The sequence below is a fragment of the Dermacentor andersoni genome, chromosome 10, assembly GCF_023375885.2.
Source record: "Dermacentor andersoni chromosome 10, qqDerAnde1_hic_scaffold, whole genome shotgun sequence".
Classification (NCBI taxonomy): Eukaryota; Metazoa; Arthropoda; class Arachnida; order Ixodida; family Ixodidae; genus Dermacentor; species Dermacentor andersoni.
This window is the reverse complement of record NC_092823.1, coordinates 25,741,035-25,763,771: the sequence shown is the minus strand read 5'-3', so window position 1 is coordinate 25,763,771 and position 22,737 is coordinate 25,741,035. Positions and strand designations below refer to the sequence as shown.

Below are 22,737 nucleotides of genomic sequence, written 5' to 3'. Positions count from 1 at the left end.
TCTTTTCTTTCTTTTTTATTGTCGTTTTAGCTCGAACCACGCCGTATGTATTTAAAGCGGAACAATTGTGTCGAACCGGTGCGTTTTGCACGGTGCTAGAATACTGCTGGCCAAAGCAAAGGCCGAAGCAAAGCTGGCCTTAGCTGATTCTACTTGCATTTGACTCCATTTTCGATGTCAGAGGTGGTGCCTCAATCCGCGTTTCAAGGAGGGCTTCCACCAGGCCACAAGATGTAGTCTAGAAGGCTAAGTTCCTCTGACTGCATTCCCGGGAAGCAATCGCAGAGCCGGTAACACTTCATGGGCGTCATTGTGGAAAGCATTGCGCTCACTGAACGACGACAGCCATAAAACGGCGCAAGGACCAGCGCAGTCCTTTTTATTGTTGTCGTCGTTTAGTGTGCGCGAAACATTCCAAATTGATGTCAAACCAACTAGCCCGCCTTTCAGTCTTATGGTAATTCATGGGCGCCATGCTTTGAAACTCAATTACACACAACTACTAAATTTTGTAAAATGGCGCACGCAGCTACGGAAAGTCCTTGCACACAGCCGAATAACCGCCACTGCCGACTACAATCAACATTACCCGCCACGTGTATTCCGGGTGCCCCACTTAACATCAAGAGAAGACGCGCGCCTCTTTGCAGAAAGCGAGTTTGGTCGCGGCCCTTCACACAAGACCACTTGCTTTCCATTGACAGTGCCAGAAGCAAAGAGCCAGAATTTGAACAGTACATTGCGCCGGAGAGGATTGAACATTTTCTTGGTGTGTCGAGTTGTATTGGAAAAGTAGAAATTTACTGAAGCGGCTACGGTAGCGAATGATCTAGAAAAACCGTAGCGTCAATCTTACACGAAGAATGGGTCACTCAATTGATAACAAGACCTTACGGAACGATAATCTTTTTTTAATAATGATTGTCGCTCGGAGAACTTGCATCGCTGCGCGCTTGGTCGTCCTCCTTGTCGCCCGGCGGCCGTAGTTGGCAGCTTACTTCGCGTTCGTCTCTATAATTCCTATTTCTGAAAAGTTCGAGTTGCATAACCTCGTGTTCTAAATATATTTTTTGCTAACTAAGGGAAAATCAGACATCCACCCGTTGGTAGCAACTGGTCCCGTCAATTTTTGTTTCTGTGGGAATTCCTCAGAACTTTAGCACAGGAGCATCAAGGAAGCTTCGTTTTGCTTTATTCAGATCCAAGTTGCTCGCAACGGTCACGAATCACCCGGCAGTTTACGGGACACGAAGTCTATGCCTTCGTTGCGTGAGGTGACGACAAGTCCAACCATCATTCACGAAGAAAGCGGTAAGGAAGGAGCGGAAATGGCTGTTCGTCTTAGTGATCTAGTAATTTATCTTTGCAGAGAGCCCCAAAGAAGAAACATCACTGAAAGCTCGCAAGGTAATTGCCCACATGATTTTCATTCTTTTATTCACCAATATATTGTCTCCATAAATTATGATGCATTTGTTGGGGCACCTTGTTTAAGTGGTAAAACAGAAAAGCTGGTGTTGCTAAGTTGAAACACAAGCGTATTTTTATTCCAAGTGGTTGTTTGGTGCCTCGTGTGCTCAATATGCTTTTTTTTTCGAACGGGTTTTCCGACAAGTTGCCTGACAGCTAAAGCAATAATCGTAGTGGCAACAGGAAGAGCACAGGAAAGGTTAGAAAGATAAGCGTTTGTCCTTTCAACATTCTTTTGCCCAATGTGTTAACGCTACGTCTATCGCTTTAAGGCTGTTGCTTTGTCTGGAAATAAGCACGCAGTCAGGTAGCGATGTTTGCAGACTCATGAGGCAACAGACGCCAGAAGCTGCTTATTTACACTTAATTAAACACTCTGCGAAAATACGAACCACTTTGATAACTTTCATTTTTGGGGGGACGCAATATACACTGTTTAAATATAAGTTCTGCAATCGTCGAATAAAGGACGGCAGTAAAAGAGGGCCCGTAGCATTTGAAACTTCCTAAACATAATATTCCTAATTGCGTTCACAGACCATAAGCTGTCGCAGCCGACCTTGCTTGTTTATTTGCAACACGACCATTCCCTGGTGGCAGGAAGACTGAGCTCCGGTTTTACCATCTACGCAATTTGAAGAATTATCCGTTCGCAGACACTGCCTGTCTTCACTCACGCTGGAAGGTCGTATAAAATGCTATTCTGGAGATGAGTTGATTTCTTTGATGCTCTTAGGGCTGGCACGGCAGCGAGGGTAGCAGAATTGTTTCCATTTTTACAAACCAGATGGCGCCACAACAATTCCCGCTGTCGACTTGGAACACTGTTTCACTGGCGATGACGGCATATTAAAGCTAGATATAATAAATTTTGGCTAAAGCACGCTTTGTAGCACGCTTCGTATTCTTTTTTACGGCAACAATATTTTTTTTTATTTGGACAACAATGTTAATTGGTCGTAACTTTTCTTTTTCGATGTCGCGTCTCTGTGGTTGCTCCTCGGCGCGACAGAATCTGCCTGTCACGTCGCTTTTCGCTGTCATTTGATTTTTGCGCGCATGTGGTTGCCGCCTTGCTCTAGTCATTCTATTATCGTCCCACCATTATTGTCATACAGCCGTCATGCAATTCGTTGTCACACCGCCTTAGTGAAGCCGTCGTGGTCGTTCAATGGCTGTCATTCCAGGTTCGTCATAAGACTCTCGATATACTGTCTTCCTCACCCTCTACCCCAAGCCAGTGGTCCAAGTTGCCGAATAGTTTGGACCACTACGTATGGGCTTGTGGTTGTGATGCTGTCGTTGTCATTGCATCGCCGTCATTTTAGCTTTGTCATCTGGCACTAGTCATACCGTCGTTGCTACGCCATCGTCGTCATACAGTCGTCGTGCGTTCGTTCTCTTACCGCCATAATGATGTCGCAGTCGTTCAATCGTCCTCATTCCAGTTTGATGATCTAACCCTCGTCATGGAACCGCCACCACACCTATTCCGTCCAGGTCGTCAAGGTTGTCTACTAGCCCGATATGTGTTTTTGGTATGAGCACTAGGTATGTGTTCAAGGTCATAAAGCTGTTGCTGTAGTCGCATCGCCGTCATTCCAGCTTCGTCATCCGACTCCCCTCATGCCGACTCACACAGTCGTCGTCATGCTGTGGTCGTCGTGCTGTGGTTTTACCATTTTCACCACTGCTCTACATAATCGCATCGTCTCTTCATTCTGTCGTCGCCTTACCGCCTTCCTCATTCTGACGCCGTTAATCTGTCTGCTTCATTGTATTGCAATCAGTACAGTTGTCGGCGGTCAATTGCGATTATGCCACCACTGTAGTGGTATCGTCGACTTAGCGTCGCGATCACACTGACGCTATCATGCATCTGTTGTCATACCATCGTTGTCATGCCGTCTTGGCCGTGCCATCTTCGTCATTTCCGCTTCTTCATCCGGTAGTCGTCATACCGTCGTCCTCACGCCATTGTCGTTATACAGTCGTCGTCATGTGACTGTCCTTATGTCGTCGTCACCAAAGTGTTGCGGTTATTAATTTAAGAACAGACGTTGCATTGTCGCTATCCCGTCGTCTCTATACGCCTTTGTCGTTCGATCGATGTCAGTCTTTTTTCGTCATTCCATCGTCCCTGCGTCGGCGTCATGCATTCGACGTCATGCGTCTATATTCATGGGCGACCATGGCCAGCGTGTACCATAGCAAGAGGGACAATGTAGGAGTAGGTGGCACATAGCCGCAGGAACGAAAGTCTCCTAATTACGACTGTACGTGGTAAATCAACGTGACTTCAGGAATATGGTCTGTCCCTACATAGCTGGATTAAAATTGCATAAGCGTCGACAGTCATGTTCAGACGAGTTCTGCCGTATTTTTTCTTTCTTTGACGTGAGTGGCGTGACCAACGAGCATTTCGCTGATTCGCGCAGGCGAAAGCTTTCTGCAGGTCTCTTCTGTAGCGCGGGCGTCTACCGTTAGCTTGAGCAAGGCTATTGCCTTGTAAGAGGCGTGTGGATGTTCTGTTTGCGATCTCTGGTAGACCGCTCTAAGTGGTAGGAACCCGAACAGAGCGGGACCGCACTTGAGCGGAGCCTCGCTTATTCAAAGTGACCATAAACTTAGAGCTAGGGCGTCCGTCATCTGATGCGAAACAGCTCCTCAAGGGGATAATTTTTTTCGATCCTAATTATGCTGTTGTAGGAGCTTCCTTCCGGGCCTGAAAGCATTCAATTGGAGCAGAAATAATTAACATTAACTATCTACGCGTAAAGCGCGGTTTTTTTCTTTTTACTGACTGATTTGCGAAACACGGCAGATATCAGATATAGATAAACACTGTGCCGACTCGGACAAGTTTGCTTCGTATTGCTACTGCCACATATGAATTTTGCAAGTGTTGAGTGATCCTCTTGTTGCTACAACATACATCAAAACTGGAGGTTAGCACACGCACCTAGAGAGGATTACACGAACATGAACACATATACCGCAAGGGATAAACCTAACAGAACGTAATTTCTGCTGAAAGCTACGTTACAGATGTATATACAGCGACGATCATCGGGCATGCACGAACTGGTGGTGTATTAGGATAAAACTCCTTCCTTGATAATGACGACCTGTTCAGCGAGAGCTGAACACGCCGTCACTTCCTTTTCCTGCCGCATTTTAGTGCGTTAGAATCCTTACGGTACTTCACACACTTCCAGGAACTATGTATGTACGTTTCTATGTATGCATTTTTGTACCTATGTATCTTGACGTCAATCAACGAAGATGACAGGCTGGCTTCAGGAAGGGATATTCGACCATGGATCACATTCATCTCATGAAACAAGTAACTGAGAAATTGGTGACGTACACTCAACCTTTCTCTATGGCTTTCATAAATTCAGAAAAGGCGTTTGAATAATTAGATTCATTCATGTAAGGATTGCACGATCAAGGAATACAGGAAGCATGCGTGAATATCACGGGAAATATACAGCTACCTTGGTTTTGCAGAAGAAAAGTTGAAAGGGTCAGGATCAAGAAAAGGTTTGGGCAAGGAGACATACTCTCTACAATACTGTTCTCTTCATGTTCAGAAGTATTCCAGCTACAAGACTGGGAAGGCTTAGGAGTTAGGATCAACGGCGAATATGTAACAACCTTACATAATATCTGCGAAACAAAGGTTCGCAGATGACATTGCTTTGTTGGGCAAATCTGGGGATGAATTGCAACAAATGATAGAAGACCTTAACTAAGAAAATGTAAAACTGGGTTTGACGATTAATGTACAGAAGACAAAGATAATGTTCTGTTAGCTGGCAAGGTAGCAAGAATTCATGATTGCCAGTTAGCGTCTACAGCCTACGTAGTAGTGCGTTTAGCAAGGTCAAATACTCACAGGGTACGCAGATCAGGAGAACCAAAGTTATATAGGAATAAAAATGGATTGGAATGCATACGGCAGGCGCTAGGCAATCCTGACTGGAAGTTTACTACTGTCGTTAAAAAGAAAAGTGTAAAATCAATGCATTTTACCGGTACTAACCTATGAGGTAGAAACTTGGAGGTTAACAAATAACCTCGAGAACAAGTTAAGGACTGCGCAGAGAGCAATGGAACGAGACATGTTAGGCGTAACGTTGAGAGAGGGGAAGAGAGCGGTGTGGATAAGAGAGCAAATGACGATAGCTGGTCTACCACTTGACATTAAGCGAAAATAATCGAGCCGGGCAGGCCATGTAATGCATAGGGCGGATAACCGGTGGACCACTAGAGTTGCAGAATGGGTACGAAAGGAAATGCAGTTGAGGTAGGCAGAACATTAGGAGACGTGATGAAATAGGCAATGTGATTGTGCAAGTAGGAATCAGCTAGCCAGTTCTAATTTTGATAACTAGACAGGTGTAATTGGAGATCCCTGGGAGAGGCTTTCGTTCTGCAGTAGACCTTAAGATAGGCTGCTGATGATGATGTTTGTATCTAACCGTTTTTCCGTGTACCTGGGTCACTGGGTAGTTTGTTTTCGAGTGGATAGTGCATCGACCTGCTATACTAAGGTAACAGTGTTCGAAACCAATCATCCGAACCAACTTGCCTCACTGAGCTTCTGGCAATGGGCACATACGCGTCGCTGTTTCACGAACGTCTTTCACGCCGACATGGGTCACTGTAGATGCGGGACTGGGTAGGTGGCGCTGTTCGAAGATACTCTGTGACGCTAATCTTGAGTACTGCGTATTTGCTTCTCGGTGCGTATTGGTTTCCAATGAGCCACTTTGGTTTCCACCTTGGACCATTGTGCCATTAGGTGTGTGCCGCGTTTTAACGACCGTCTTTGACACCAACTTGAGTATCTAGTTATATGCCACGCGAAATGTGCCTCACTACAATGATGAAAAAGATTCCTTAAATTTTTCCGAGGCTGAGCGGAAATGAAACTACGTCACAACTGTTCTTTGAGTACAACGACCCGAGGCATTAGCCACCTGGGCAACATATTCACTCGCTATGTGCCGCTTTTCAATGATCCGCGTTTGAAGCCGACGCTTTACCGAGCTGCGCCATGAATGCACGGAGCGTGTGGCAAGCGAGAGAAGAATTCTAAGTGTTCGCAGGCAGCGCGCGCCACGCTCCTTGTCTCGGAGGCCATGCGTGGACTTCCCAGCAGTGCCACTAGATAGCGCAGCTTCTCCAGAATGAACCGTGAGAGAGGGGCCCGGCTACTCCATGCCGCGTTTCTCTGCGTTCGCTCGCACCTATGGGCCATGCATTTCGGAGGAAACGCACAGGCTTCGCGGCGGCGGCACTATATGGCGCCAAGTGTTTTTAGGGAAGCGTGAAAGAGGAATCCCGCTGCAATACACGCGAGATACATAACTCGTTTCGACGATGGCAATACGTATTTGTCGCAATATTGATTGAAATGCTTATGACATTACCGTCGTTAGTAATTGTACAATGAATTTTGCCCGAATTTCGTGTCTCTACGCCCTTCGTTTTTTTCTCTTCTTATAACACTGGAATATACCTTCCTAGCGATAGCTGTTATAGGCGCCTCATATAGTCGTTTGATTACGAAAACTTTGCTAATAAAAGCAAAATGTTTTGTCAGTTTTGGAACTCCGAAGCCACATTGCGAGTGAAAGTAGTTAATCGCCAGCCGTTGCCGCCGGGAAAGAATGCTTCCCCCTAGCAGCTGGCTGTGGTAGTAAGCTGTAGTAGTCTATATAGACCTCTACGATGCAGAAAATGTCACTCTTACAGTGTGGACAGGGTGAATAAGCCAGAACGGATGGAAAGCTGAGGACGTCTGACTGATCGCACCTTCAGATTTCCGCCCAAGCTTGCCATGACGCTATCGATTTTAACGGTATTCGCTCAAACATTGTTAACTCTTTATCAATAAGATAAATTACATCGCATTCTCAAAGATATGAAGACTCAGTTTGCCTAGTTTTAAAAGCTATTCCTGGAGTGCAATCCCTCAGATACGAGAAAATACTACCAAAAACATGACCTCACAGTGAAGCGGCAGCGCTAGGGTTGTCGGTGCGAAATTCAATGCATTGCTTTTCACCTTCATTGACTTTGGAATATTCAATGAATTATTGCGAATATTAAGAAAATATAATGTGTAAGCATAGGCACTATAACATAAAGCTATTCCAAACTTTTTATTCCCTCGCACAGTAACGAAATAGACCAGCCTACCTTATGGCAAACTTGTCAGCACTGACTCAATAGCGTTTCTTACTGTCTAAAATTAGTGCTCGGTGCTAGAAAATATTGCGTCAATTTGCATCGTTATGTAATATTTATTGATTTACGCGTTGTAATAATTTTGAACTATACAATCCTCTTTTCTCTACTACATTTCCATTGCTTCGAAATTGTGTTTATGAAACAGTGTTTCAATTTGTATTGGCCACTCTCTATGCAGGTGCTCTACTCATCATGCATTCCTACTTTCTATTACATTTCTTCCGGAGATTTTTCTAAACCTTCATGAATCTATTGTGTTTTCTTTTTTGCATGTACCTTTCCCCTCCTGCCTGGGCCTTCTAACGCCTGCAGTATTAATAAATAATAATAAAAGAATTGTGCTGTGAGCCCTCCGCGATTGACGAAAAACTTTCTTGGACCATCCCCACTTTACCTGTCTGTCGCGCGATGGCACGAAAACCGCGATAGCTTTCCATCTCATATGACGTCTACACATTGATTATGCATGATTGGACTGAACAAACTAAAAGCAGTTATTTCTCATTGGATGCCTTTTCACCATTATCCTTCGTTTATTGGTCAAACGTTTTCGGGCTGTACCCACTTCACCTGCTTGTCACGCGACATCGCAAAACCGCGAAAACTCACCTCTTCAAAGTGACGTGTACGCTTTAAAGATGCAATAATATGCCGAACAAAACTGAATTTTCTTCTGAATAGCCGTAGGCTGCCCCGTTCCGAAAGGAATAAAAGATGGCTGCCGCCGATCGCTCAGGCATTCGCTATTTGCACTTGCCGGAGAGCATGGGTTTATTTGCGTGTAATACAACTTTCTGCGTCGACGTGTAAAGTTTTCGAGCACTTTCGACACGTTTACGATCTCCTTCTGCCAACTCTTCCTTGCTGAGGATCCGTTTCAGCGGCATCCTTAACCTTGGGGGGGGGGGCTGCGAGCGCTCGGCGGCGTCGGACGTTCTTCGCTCTGGCTCCGCGGATTGTCCCATATTATTGCGCACTATCACCGTCATCCCCCTCACCACCGATTTTATCGTGATCGCCAAGTTCTGTGCTTTGCCCGGATACCACTCTCGTGCAGGTGGGCCAATTTTCGGCACCTTTAGAGATTTTTTTCACTCCCGGCTACCACGCCGCCTCGCTAGGCTTTGTCTCATAACGCCTAGCGCCCCTCGTCGCGGCTTTCAGCCCGACGATGGCGGCAGCCACTGCGGTTGCGGGCTACGACCCTGCCTCACTGCAAGTGATTACGATAGAGACCAACTTATGCCATCGGAGAATGAATACCTCGAAAACATGGTGAATATCTGGAAACGCAAGCAAGCGAAATGCAAGCACGCGTCCTTGCACCGAGATGCCGCAGCTGACAGTCATTCCGCAGCTGCGCAAGGCACACATGCGCGGCGTCCCACAGACGCCGCGCGCACCTCTATTTCTTCCGAAGCAACGCAAGTGGCGTCCGCGTCAAACTCTTCGCCTCTCCCGAGACGACTACATTGTGGTCCTAAAGCCTCGCATTCCCTGCGAGCTCCGAACCTTTTCCTCGGCTGATCGTCTGGGCGACGCAATCCGAGCTTACCTGGGTGACCCGACCACCACACAAGTGCAAGTGTGGCCGATCTGGGACCAAAACATCATCTGCAGCACTACCGTGCTGCCCAAGGCTGAACAACTCCTCGGAGATTTCCAGCTGCCGGTGGGGGACGAGCTGCTACGCGTCCGAGGTCACGCCAAGCCTACCGGGGAAACTTGCAGGGGGTTATCACCATCAACCCTGCCGAGACCCCTCAAAAGATAAAGCTAGAACTTCACTGGCCCCAAGGTACCATCCTTGCGGTCCATAAACTCGGCGACTCCACCGCGGCCGTGGTTACCTTCGAGGGTACGAAGCTCCCCCGATTCCTCTTTTACCACTGCGTGGCGACGTACGTTCGGCCGTATAAAAAGACAATCCCGGCCTGTCCTCAGTGCGGCACCATAGGCCACCGGCCGTCTGTGTGCCCCCATCCCAACCCAGACCGCTGCACCCTATGTGGGACCCTCGCTCCCGAAGGCCTCACCGACCACGATTGCCAACCCAAGTGCCTCCTCTGTCACGGTGCTCACGAGACCGGGGCCAGAGGTTGCACGGGCAAATACCGGAAGCGCTTCCGGTATTCTACGGAATACCGTACCGTACTTCCGGTACTCTACGACAAGAAGGGTGCCCACCCGAAACAGCCTGGCTCCCAGCGCCCGGCCGAAACCCAAGAATTTCCGCCGCTGCGCCACCACAGGTGAGTAGTTGGGTAGGAATTGCTGCTCCCGAGCCTCTCTCTCCCCCACCTACTGCCCCTCCCTCCCCTGAACTTGCGGCCCTTCGCAAGTAGAACGTGGACCTTCAGCGGCAAATTGCATTACTGACTAAGCAAGTTGCATCCCTGCAACAGCACACTTCGCAGGCGCCCGGCCCTGCCGTCCCTACCCAGACGGCCCCGCTGGGCGCCCCCCTCAAGCCTAGCCCTCAGGCGGCGCCCACACTGAGTACTCCCCTGGCTACCGTAGCTAATGCTCCTCTGCCGATTGATTCAACTTTGCCCCTCGAGGAGCGCGTCTCCCGCCTTGACAATATGCTCCTCCACCACATCTCCACTTTTTCCGTTCAACGCATTGTAGCTGAGGTAGTGCAGGCCATTCAGGCCTCCGCGATTACTGAGTTCAAATCCAAAATATCACGGTCCCGCTCTATATCGCGAAGTAGTGTCGGTTCCGCACCCCGGCGCCGCAAGGTGGCCGCCACCACCTCGACACAGGGCAGCCTGGCCTCCATCCCCCTTCCTGTCTCCCAAGGCTCCTAACAGGACATGGAGGATGACATTTATTTTTTTTATAGGACATATAAAATGTAGGACATTCATGATGGCTACCAAACGCACACCCTTTTCAAATCTGCCGTCCCGCTTCGATATCGTACAGTGGAACTCTAGAGGTTTCGGGAACAGGCGAAAGCGCTCACACCTTTCCCTATTTCTCCAATCACTTTAAACCGGCCGTCTTGGCTCAACCTGTCTCAACCAATCTGGCTCAACCCCAACCCTTTCAGGCTACTGCCCCTACGTAGGCGCTTAGTCTCACGCTGCTCACTGATCCCGTACATCCCACACGTTGCGGTAATTCGGTGTCACGTGACACTTGCCCGCACCTCTCCCTCACCCGTAACATCCGCGATCGTACGTGGGAGAATCTCGATGAAACCATCGGTAGCGATCATTTTCTGCTCCGAATTGCCTTCACACCGCGACAGAAAATGCGCCAACACGGGGGCCAGGCCCGTCTTACCGACTGGACGAAGTTCAGATCTCAACCCTTCCCCCGATCCCTGATTCAGACGAATACGCGGCGTGGGCATCCTATGCCCTTCATGCGCAACGAGCGCACACACAGACCCTTGCCACCTCTAACGTGACTCCTGCTATCGACCCACACCTCCTCCATCTCTGGGATGCTCGCCGCGGCCTCATACGCCGTTGGCGGCGAAACAAGCTGAACCGCAAACTCCGCTCCCGTATCGAGGCGCTCACCACACAAGCGGCTGCATATTCTGTGCAGCTTGCCGATTCATATTGGACCGACACCTGCACGAAGGCAGCAGGCCAGATGAGCTCCAAGAGCACGTGGCGACTCTTACGGAGCCTTCTGGACCTCTCCACCACCCGTGGAGAAACACAGCGTCAACTCCGTCGCGCCTTGCATGCCTATCAGGGCACGACGGATCAACTCGCGAAGGATCCCTGCGACCGATACATTTGTCGCACGGTCGACCCCGTGGGCCCGGAATACACATATTCTGGTTCCCCCTACTCCAACCTCGACGCTCCATACACGCTTCCCGACTTGCGGGCGGCGCTGGCGAAAATGTGGCGGGGCACGGCTCCCGGCCGGGATGGCTGGACCTGCCCAGTGTCGCTCCTAGCCAATCTCCCCGACCAGGATCTTTTGTCGCTGATCCACCTTATTAACTCGACTTGGGACGGCTCGCCACTCCCATCAGAATGGACCACATCGCTGGTCACGTTCATCCCCAAGCCGAGCAAGCCGGTTAGCATTGAGGCCTTGAGACCCATCTCTCTCACCTCTTGCGCCGGCAAACTCGTGGAAACTATGGAAACTCGTGGGAAACTCGCCGGAAACTCGTGGAAACTCGTGGAAACTATATATATAAATATATATACATATATATATATATATATATATATATATATATATATATATATATATATATATATATATATATATATATATACACACATGCATATACGCATACATGTATGCATGAAAAGCAGAAATGACAACTTAGAAATTGCAAAGAAATACTTTTCAACCGACAAACCAAAAAGTTAATTATTCACAGAAATTTTTGCAGTAATGTGCTCTTGGATATATGGCGTATGTTTGCATCATTTAGACTATATTTGTTAGGTGTAGAGGGAAGACAGTAGGAGAGTGCTTGAAGGCCATAGTTAGTCCGAGGGCGCGGGACTTCCCAGTGTTCCGTATATCGATTTAGGCGAAAAGAAGGATTCCGCTGCAAGTTCGCGATGTTTATGATATGATTAGTACCCTTAATCATGTCACGTTTAAAAGAGCACATAAGTTGATACTCATAAAGGCGGTCTACACGTAAAATCTTGAACTTCCGGAATATGTCACGCGTATGTCCATTGTAAAGTAAGTCTGAAATAGCACGTAAGGCATTCTTTTGAACTGAAACTAAATTACCTAATGATTTCTCAGTACTATTTGTCCAGACCAGGTTACAATAGCGCCCACTCATTATTATTATTACATTATTATCGCACTTCGCGCCAACTCTACCCTAACCCTGCACGCGGTTTGGCGAAAGCGGACGAACGACTACTACGCCGCCTTCAGACCAATACTTTCCTTAGTCCGGCGTTCGCCCGGCACTTCATGCCGGAGACCTCAGGCACGTGCCCGACTTGTCAGGTCCTCGCCGATACCTCTTACGTTGTGGCTTCGTGCCCCGCCACTCCACTTTCCTTTTCATCCCATTTCCCCATCCCTACTAGAGAGGCTTGGGAGGAGTATCTGCTCGGCTGCTCTACCTTGGAAGCTCAACGTACCTTGGTGGCGCGCGCCCGTGCAGCGGTGCGCGCCACCACCAGCGGGCGCGCCCGTGCGCGCCCGTGCAGAAAACAAACGCACCTTTGCACTCACGCACTATCCTCGGGTCTTTTCGTCATGCTTAATTCTGTGCAAGTGACAAAAAAAAACTAATTTTTCTTCGAATTTTGGAGGCCACCAGTGTATTGGCTTACCAACGAAGTTGTGGTTTCTTAAAATAAGAATTTGAATTCTGGTATTGCGAGTAGCATACCAGGGCTTCTTTAACTGCACCTAAATCTAAGTACACGAGCGTTCCTGCATTTCGTCCCATCGGTATGCAGCCGCCGCGGCTGATCGAACTGTTGACCTCGAGCTGAGCTGTGATACACAATAGCCACTGGGCTATCGCGGAGGGTAATTGAGTTTTCCTTAGCAAGGGAAGAATTCTGCAGAGACTTGAACACCATGACGGCAACCAGCTTGCCCAAGGCGAAAATCCTGACGCCGAAAGATTCTCGCCATGGCATCACCGTTTTCAGGTGGCGGTGACAAATAGTTCTGCGCCTACCTAGCGGTGGTTGCTATTCGCAAATAGGAATGTGCGCTAAACTAAATAGTTTAAATGTTCCTAATTGTTTTATTATTTAGTCTGACGATTGCTGCAACTTATGGATGCCTATTTAGGTAATCCGTTTCAAAGAATACAACTGCGCCATCTACCACACTCGATTCTATAAAATTGTCTGTAGTTTGTTCTGAAAAAAAAAAAAAGAAACTCCCGAAACGAATCACCGTAGTCGGAAAGCACAGTCCAGTGTTCTTGCTGCATTCATTGTTTTTTGTTCACCGGACGTAGTGGTACCTTCTTCCTTTATCTTGACAGACTGGTGCCCAATTTCCCGACGCACCATTTTACCGGACAGTTCGCCGTTTCCAGCTCATTCCACACTGCGTGCCCTGCCTTGTTTTAGCCTGTTCTCTTGTGTGCAGCGCTACAGCTGCGCCTGCAAGCGCTTCAACGGCGGACATAGCAACTGTGCACCCCACTGGGAATATACAGCATAACCATATACTGCGAGTGTCGGTCATGTGTTTTCGCCTGTACTTTTGTGAGGATGTTTTTAGAAAGATTTACTGCCACAAAAGCGATACTATACCGCATTGTATTGGTATCACTTTGTCACCTACGAATAAAACGTGCTTAGTTTGCAGTAAACGAACGTAAAAATGATTCCCGAAATAAATATCATCGTAGAAATCTCTGCCGATGTTTCGGCAACCAGTGTGACCGAAGGCTGTTAATGATTGTTGCGCGTTCAGGTGGCGTGGCAAGAAGGTCCTGCGTGTGACGACACGCTTACGACGCGTAGACAGACTCAGCGCTAGCAACATCAAGGATTTTACGCACAACAGAGCTCTGTTTGCCCCTATATCCAGGACGCTGCCGAAAGCTTTATAAGTGGCCGTGCATGGCCATCGCTAATAGTAAAGGAAAATCTTCGTTGACTAGGGGCGCCGAAACGGGGACGTGAAGTCCGGCGCATCACTTATGATTCCAGTACGCTGGTATTCTTTACTCTCCCTTGTCCGTCTCAGTAACTTCTGGACATAAGGATTATGACGAAGGTACATGTCGTTCACAAAGCGTTTAAAAGCGAGAATAAGGTTATTTTTTAGTCAGAGAGTTTGGTAGGGGCAGCGTTGATACGTTCGTTTTTCTTGTTCGTTTATCAGTGGCTTGAATCTAGCTGAATGAGTGTTACACATTTACGCAGGGCACTTTAGAGACACCGGAGAAGACAAAATTAACAAAACACGAGGAGTGGAAAGGGGACGAGACTTCACCCTTACAGAGGCACGAGGACATCGCGGCTGGTGATCCAGAAGTCGTAGAGGTAAGACGGAATAAAAAGTGATGCAGATCCAACGAACATGTGGAAATCTATGTGACGGTAAGGTTTCTTGAGGCGTGTAAATGAATGACATAAATTGTCTTAACTTGTGCAACCTGTTTTGCAGCTTAGGCATTTCCTGCCTCACCGGAAATAAGTAAACCGCAGAAAACCATGATACCCAACTAACGCGATTCACGCTACGCGGAGCACACTGTCTACGGAATCGGTCCACTTTTGAACACGCCATCTCGGGGACCCGCCGAGTTGACTGCTGTACTTTTTCCGAAAGCCCGAAAGGGGTAGAAAACATCGCTTTAGTAAAGGAACTATGCGGTTAAACGCGTGCAATCGCTGTAGTGGGGAAATTTAGATTTTTTTCCCTGCATAACTTCGTAGAGGAGCTGGCAACCGACACAACTGTATACGGGCAGCAAAGAAGGCACTGCGTGGAGCTCGATTCGTTATATCAGTCATATTCGTTATATAAGGCATTCGTTATATCTGTACTGCTCTGCGTATGAGCTTTTCGGTAAGACAGCACCACCCAGCGGCAGCAGTAGGGGTTGGCAAAGTACGGGTCGACTTAAATACTTTGCTTTAGAAACAGAAAAAAACAATGAGAACGTCCGCGCGATCTCAATGCAGCCGACCTTCACATGGTCCTTGGCTTTCTGTAGTTTGTAAACATTGTTTATTGTCATAATTTAGGCGAAGTTTTTCGCAATACGGTGTAATATATGTCCCCAGATAAAGGCTCTATGGAGAACAGTCACCCCACGTAGAAGCGTTTCATGGGATTTCGCTTATTTTCTTACATAGAGCGCAGTCAGTGGTGGCAGTGCTGACAACGTATAACACTCTTTTTTTGTTGTTCTCTCACATTTTACAAGCTATAGCATAGCTTGCTTTTCCTGTTAGAGATGTCGTTGACGGAAAAATAGAGAATGAGTAAATAAAATCGATGGACGAAGTTTTAAGTAACTGAGTCATGCGCACTCTCGAAAAGGAGAAAGCACCTTGTAAACTATTGTTCAGCAAGCAAATGTAGAGCTATTACATATATGTTTTATTTAGCATGCAAAACTGTTGGATTACGAATACGCAATAAAATGTTCTCGTAGTTGATACAACTGGCAAGAAATTATTGCTACATATAGTACAATACAACACACGCACGTAGTAAGGCAAAAAAAAAAAAGGCCGGACGTACACGCGAGTGCTTGCAAACGGTGCCAGAGCGCACAGTGGACAACCAAGGGACAAGATTCTTTTTTTGTCCTCCGTGTTCACTAATGCTAAGCCACGACTTGTCAACTGACCCAAGAACATGGTCGCCATGAGGGATGTTTGAATACCGCTTAACAAATGGCACATTTTTCACTCCGAATTGCTTGCAGATATACGTTTCTGATGCTTTCATGCTTAAAGCACCGTTTCTTTTTCCAGTGTTGTACTTTATTGCGATTTCGCACGTTCCGTCTAAATTGCTCTACAAACCCGTCTCTGATGCCATAACTAAAGTTCAGAAGGTGTGATCACTCTGGAGTGAGTACAAGTGTAGCACTCACACTACATACTCGGGAAGGTTGCTCTGGCAGGAAAAAGAAATATGGTTGGGTTTAACGTGCGGAAAGTGCACAGTAGGCTGTAAGGGACGCCGTGGTGCAGGGTTATCTTTAGTTTTGATCAACTGGGTTCTTTTCATTCGCCTTAGGCAAAGTACACCAGCGTTCCCGCTATAAATACGGCCGGGTAATCAAGCTCCCCACCCCATTCTCAGCACCTGAACTCTGTAGCCACTGTGCCACCGCTGCGGGTTTCTCGCGAGAAAGGGTTTTGTCGACTCTGCAGGTTAAGAATTTCAACCTCTCTTGTGAGATCTGCCTGCGAGTCGCTACAGACTAACCAGCGGGAATAAAGAGTTTACGGCCTTTAGGGTTGTCCTTAAACGAACCGGATCATCCGGTATGCCAAAACAAGGTTGCTACACATCGATCTGCTCAAAACAAAAAGGAGGAGAAAGGTATTTTGCGCAACTTTCGCGTGACCTTAGGGCAGATTGTCACACATTGCGACATTTATTCTTTCATCGGCAACTTCGCAATAGGTTCATAGGCGTATTCACGGCACTTGCTTCCCCACTGTCAAACGTTGGGAGGGGGTGAGGCAAAGTACGCCATCTCCCTCTTCACACACAAACCTCTAGACTCCCAGACCTAGGACTTCGCAACACCACACACGAGCTCGCTGCAGCCCGCCGACAGGCACAATACCTAAGTCTCACTAAAACCCCTACAGGCAGACACATACTAGATAGACTTCAGATTCCAATACCCGCCAATCGTCCCCAACTCCTCACCCACCCCACACGCATACGCTCCAACCTCTTCCTCAAACCTCTCCCACCCAACACACGCCCCAACTACCACGCCGCACGCAGTGCGGCCCGCGCTCGCGCCCTCCACAAATACTAGGGGTCCGAGAAGTCCGCCGCATGGGCGGACGCGGTGTGGGCGGACGCGGTCTGCGCGGGCACGGCTGCTGCGATGGCGGTTGTGGACCGCACGGGCATCCGCTCATCTCCGCCCCCCTCCCAATCACCTACACTTCAGGATAAGCAGAAGAGGCTGCAATAGCCGCGCTGCCATTGCCCCCACTGAAGCCCGGTACATCCTCTCTGACTCCAAAACCGCAATACCCGACGAGAAATTTGTCCGTCTGTCACGTACCTAAGACGAATGCAATAACTCATTCTCCCGCAGTAGAGCTTCCGTAGTCGGACATATACAGTGCCGCTGTAAAAATTACTTATACAAAGTGTTACAGCGCGAGATACGGCAGCTATCAGCTATGCCTACTAGTGTCCTTACATAGCCCTGGGTTACACTAGTGTGATATTTTATAGAAAGGGGAAAATGTTATGGTAAGTGCAATGTCCGACAAAACTTTGATGTTCCTGGTCTAATTCGAAGCGTTGTAAATAATAGGAGCTGTCGTGTTTCCCCCGTTTTTTATGCGTCCAGGGACGTTCGTAGTTCGTTTCGCCGATGTTTTGGGTGAATTAACCAAGACACTTTGTATATATTCGCTAAAAAAAAAGGGGGCACGTCATGGGGCATATATAGGTAAACAGCAAGTTCGGGGGACTTGTTATGACATTTGCAGTAAATTACACCTGCAGTCATCCGCAGCTTGATGAATGTATTTTACGAACTACGAAGAATATCCGGCTGTCCTGGCAGAACTATGAACTCAACCGACATCATGTCTAGTAAAAATTTGGTGCTGGGGTAAAGCGGCAAGGGAGGGACGACACCATGTTCAATTTTATGGCGAAGTAACGCGAGTACACTGAGAGGAACAGTGTAGTATAATATCATGAACAAGGTTATCCTGAGAGGAATGTAAGCGCAGAGCTCTCAGCGAGGGTAATAAATTTGTCTATGGTGCGCTGGGCCGTGACTGATGGATGCAAGCGATGCCAATCTCGGACAACTTGTGGAAAAAAAGAATATCGGAAAGTATTACTGTGACAGAAATATTCCTCAACGGTGAGTGCATGTTTGTGACGTGTTACTCTTGTAGTGTTTATACGAACAAAATCTGTGGGAGACATCTTTAATGCATTATTAAGAAGTAAATACAAAAACTTTAGATGGTGTAATTTAGCACGGCTGGAAAACGTGTGAAGCCCAGCCGTGCGTAAAAGATCTGCGGGTGAATGCATGCTCCCATAGCAGGTGAAGATAAAGTGCACGGCTTTCCTTTGAACCATTTCGAGTGTTTTAAAGTTGTATTTAGTGTGGGGGAACCAAGCTATGTTAGCGTATTCTAAGACCGGAAGAGTAAAGGTGTTCCAATAAACCTTTTATTGGAACTGTTCGAAAGAAATAGCTTCACTGGAAATCGGGGTTTAACGCTCCAAGACGCATCTGCTGTCTTTTTGTCTTGTAAATACTGGGAGTCATTTATGTTAATTCTACATGTCGGTGGTGGCTAAATGCCAAAACGCCCTTGTCACGTACATTGGGGGCACGCTACGCTAGAACACTGCATGCCCATTTACTTAGGACACCTACATGGCGAAGGAATTGATTTGTGTAGCATTGCTCTGAAAGAGCTTAAGATATTTTTTATTCGGAACATGAATTGATTACGCCCAGTTTTACATTTGAAATGTCGCACTTATTAAATTGTTAATAGTTGAATTGTTTAACTAATGTTCCCATATGTTTGACTCGAATACACCTAATATATGTTCATTAAATAATTCGTAAATACATTGTTTGTACGGGTATATCTAAATTTAACATTATTACGCGTTCCACTATGTGCACATTTATTGTGTGTGTGAAATAATTATATCATGAGTGTGTTCTCTTGATGTAATTTCCCTTGTAGGAATGTATACCACTACAATTTTATTTGCTTTGTTCATCTGTGTTCATTATGTTCATTGTATAAATTGTATGATTCGCTTGTTATCACCTATGCCAAGACGGGCAGGAACCTCATCATGCTACTTTGAGGTAGCTTTTCGTTCCCGGCCAAACATTTTCCTCCAATTTTCGTAAGAGAAACGAATGGTAAATAAAGTTGATTGCTGAATTGGTTAAAGATCCTCTGGTGGTATAAACTAATCCAGAGCACCCCAGTATAGCGTGTCTCACAATGAAATCGTGCTTTTAGCACGTAAAGCCCCAGAAATCACGTCTATTGAGAGACGCATTACCAGGCACTTTCACTAATTGTAACATTATATATATATATATATATATATATATATATATATATATATATATATATATATATATATATATATCCTTTCTGCCGCTGGAGTCACGTGTCCGTCACGCCTGCGACAGAATGGATGCTCTACATTCTACCGCTAAGGCTTGTGAGTGGTGGCGCTGGGTAACATTCCTAGCGTTAGTTCTAGTAGATAAACATGAATACCCCAGAAAAGTAGATAGGAAAAATGGAAGCGCGGTAGCTAATTTGGTAAGAACGTCGCAAGTGTAATGTGAAGACGTGGGTTCGTACTCCACCTGCGGTCAATTGTTTTTCATCCACTTTCGTTTCGTATAATTTATAGTTTTTTAATTAAATTATTAGGTACAAGTAATTTCCACTGTGTTGTCCTCTGTTTCCTTGCTTGCTGGCTTCTTTTGACACGAATAATAAAAATAGGGTCCCTCGGTTCCGTTTCTTTTCGTTTATATATATAGACCGAGAGAGAGAGAGTCAGATCGTTTGCGGCTTGCCCCGCTGTTGCAACATAGTTGGTGCGTGACTGAATAGGTCTCCTAAATACAAGTGAACTTCTGCAACCTTTCAATTTTTTAATGCGTAAGCATTGTTTGGTGAGCTCGCCAGCCCTGTCACACGAAAGGTGTAATGCCTTGTATCTGCATAAGAATGCGTCATTTGCAAAATTAAGACGTTTAATCGTTATGGTAGTGTAAATGTTGGCGACTGGTTGCCTTTAATCAATTTAAAGTAACAAAAATAATATATATATATATATATATATATATATATATATATATATATATATATATATATATATATATATATATATATATATATATCCATCCATAGAGATACATAGGGCTCCTCACAAATGTAGAGTTGTGATGTAGAGTGGACTTGGGGTATGATGCTAACGCTTTATTGCAGCTGCAGGTGTTACTGGTGAATGGAAAAGGCGCATCCCTTGTTCGGCTGTACGAGGAGACTGTTCGTGCTGCTAAGGCGTGGAAGGCCGACGCTCTTCGATGGACGGAAGGCAGGAAGAGTGGTGACAAGGAGCAGGTACTGATTTTTTTATTCAGATAAGCAGCAGTCGTCGAATGAGCTTTGGAAGCAAACATAAGAACCTTCAGTACAGTCGTCGACGTACTACCGAAATAATTTCCACGGAAATATGGCCAGAAAACATAAACTAGCCTGTCTAGCAGTTCTCAACGGGCTTGTACTTAGCATATCAACTGTTAACTTATGTTCACATTACCTCTGCTGGCGAGACTACTGGAAGCACGAGTAACGATTCGCATGCGGCACGGTTTCCTATTCGTCGCGTTATAAATATGCAGGGGACGTATAAGGTCTTCCGATGATTGCATGATTGACTCTCCAGCACACATAGCTCCGCACAAATTATGGTATACAAGCGATTTGATTCCGATTTCACAGGCTTTTAATTGTTATGTTACCATGAAATAGATATTGCTGCCACTTGTGAGCACTGACACGATAGAGTCTTGTGATTGACATTTGCAGCCCGAGCTGCAATTTTATTCTTTGTTCTTGCATTGCCTTACTTGAGTGTGCCTTCTATCTAACAAGTTTAAAGCGCTAAGAGAAAGGCATGCTATCGCATGATAATATACTATCCGATGATATACAAAGGATAATATAGAAAGAACACGGGGAAAGCGGGAGATAGAAATTCAAGACGATGAGAAAAACGAGAACAAGGTAAAATCGGGAGCCAACGTTTTAATAGCAAGTCCACTTGTCGGAACGTTGGCTCCCGCTTTTAGCTTGTTCTCGTTTTGCTCATTGTATGGGATTATATACTATCACATGATAGTATATTCTCCACCTTCGCATTTATTTCTGTATTTCCTGCTTTCTTCTTCTTGCACTCGTCAAACATTAAACTAGTTGCACGTTCTCTAAATGAACGTAATGTATTGAGGTGAACCTATTTTGTTAGCATACGTAATGTAATGATATTTTTCCATCTCATTTCTAACGCGAGCGTTTGTATATAAACATTATGCACTTATATACACTTGCATGTAAGGTAATACATCTTCATCGTTCAAAAACACCGCGAAATAAACATGTAGAATAGAGAAACACAGGACAAGTATTTCCTGTGTTCCATTTACCGTGTCTATTTCGGGCTGTTTTTCTCCGATGGATTCGTACCAACTAGCTCGCATACCTACCCGCTAAGTAATATATATCGCCTTGTTGTTGTTATTAGGTGCATGTAGAAAGGGTGTTTTGGTGTGAAGCTGTCCATCGCTGCCAAATAAGGGGGCAGCCGCCTCCAGTCAAGCTGCTCAGTGTAGCATATGTTAAGCGGCTGCTCCCTCCTTGCACTCCATGAGTGATCAATTTTATTTCAATTGAATGCTTACTCGTGTCCTCTAAATTCACAATGCTAAACTTTACGCAATTGTACACCATGATCTACTAAGGTAAGCACTTTGCTAATATCTAAGAATGTGCTGAGTGCGGAGAGAGGTGCGTTAAATACTAGGTTTCTATTTTGTGTTATGGAGCTTCATACAGGGCTGGCACGGTAACCAATCCTAAACCATTGCTGGGCAGGCAAAAGTACACGTGGTATTTCTCAAGATAATTTGTCAAGGGCTCATCCATAAGTTTTTTGAAGGGCGTATTAGTACATGGCAAATTTATTCGTCGATAGTTCGCCAGCACATTTTGGTTATCTGCGTTGTGTTTTGCGAGCACTGTCCTGATCTTGTGCTTATCGGGATAGGTAGCCAATTTAAACAATTCATTGAACAACTGTATAAACCCTAGACCGAAGATGTCGTTCTTATGAACATCTCGCCTTCAATTCACTGCTATTGATATTAGTGGCCACGGATATACCAAACCCATGGTAATGTTGGGCATGATGCAATACTTCGGAAATGAATAGATGAATGATTCTTCACGTAATAAAAGTGGTGCGCTCATTTTAGAAGTTCAGGGCATTTTCAGGACGCTTAAGCGGGCACCATTTTGGCGCGCTGACATCGAACAGCCGAGTCCCGGCGAGTGTATCCCTATTGTTTAATATTATTTTTACGTCCCTCGCACTGAGATTGTAGTCCATTAGAAACATAAGGTTTAGATATACAATGCCTCCCGATGCATTACGTTGAACTTCCCACATATGCATAGAATAAGAATGGTGGTCTGAGATATCAACATAAAATTCTTCCTACACACGCCTGGCGAAGAAGTCTGCAAGAATATTGGCCGCTCAGACTAACTTTCA

The 22,737-nt window shown here is 46.1% G+C and overlaps 1 protein-coding gene across 1 annotated transcript in view; it reads left to right on the top strand.

Annotated features, from left to right (window-relative positions):
- LOC126519208 (uncharacterized) overlaps positions 1–22,737 on the top strand; it is a 136,681-nt gene that overhangs the window by 45,775 nt on the left and 68,169 nt on the right. Inside the window, exons 11-14 of the mRNA XM_050168825.3 lie at positions 1,200–1,311; positions 1,370–1,407; positions 14,592–14,711; positions 20,391–20,525. Coding sequence (XP_050024782.3) covers positions 1,200–1,311; positions 1,370–1,407; positions 14,592–14,711; positions 20,391–20,525 — 405 coding nt within the window. The remainder of the gene's footprint in view (positions 1–1,199; positions 1,312–1,369; positions 1,408–14,591; positions 14,712–20,390; positions 20,526–22,737) is intronic.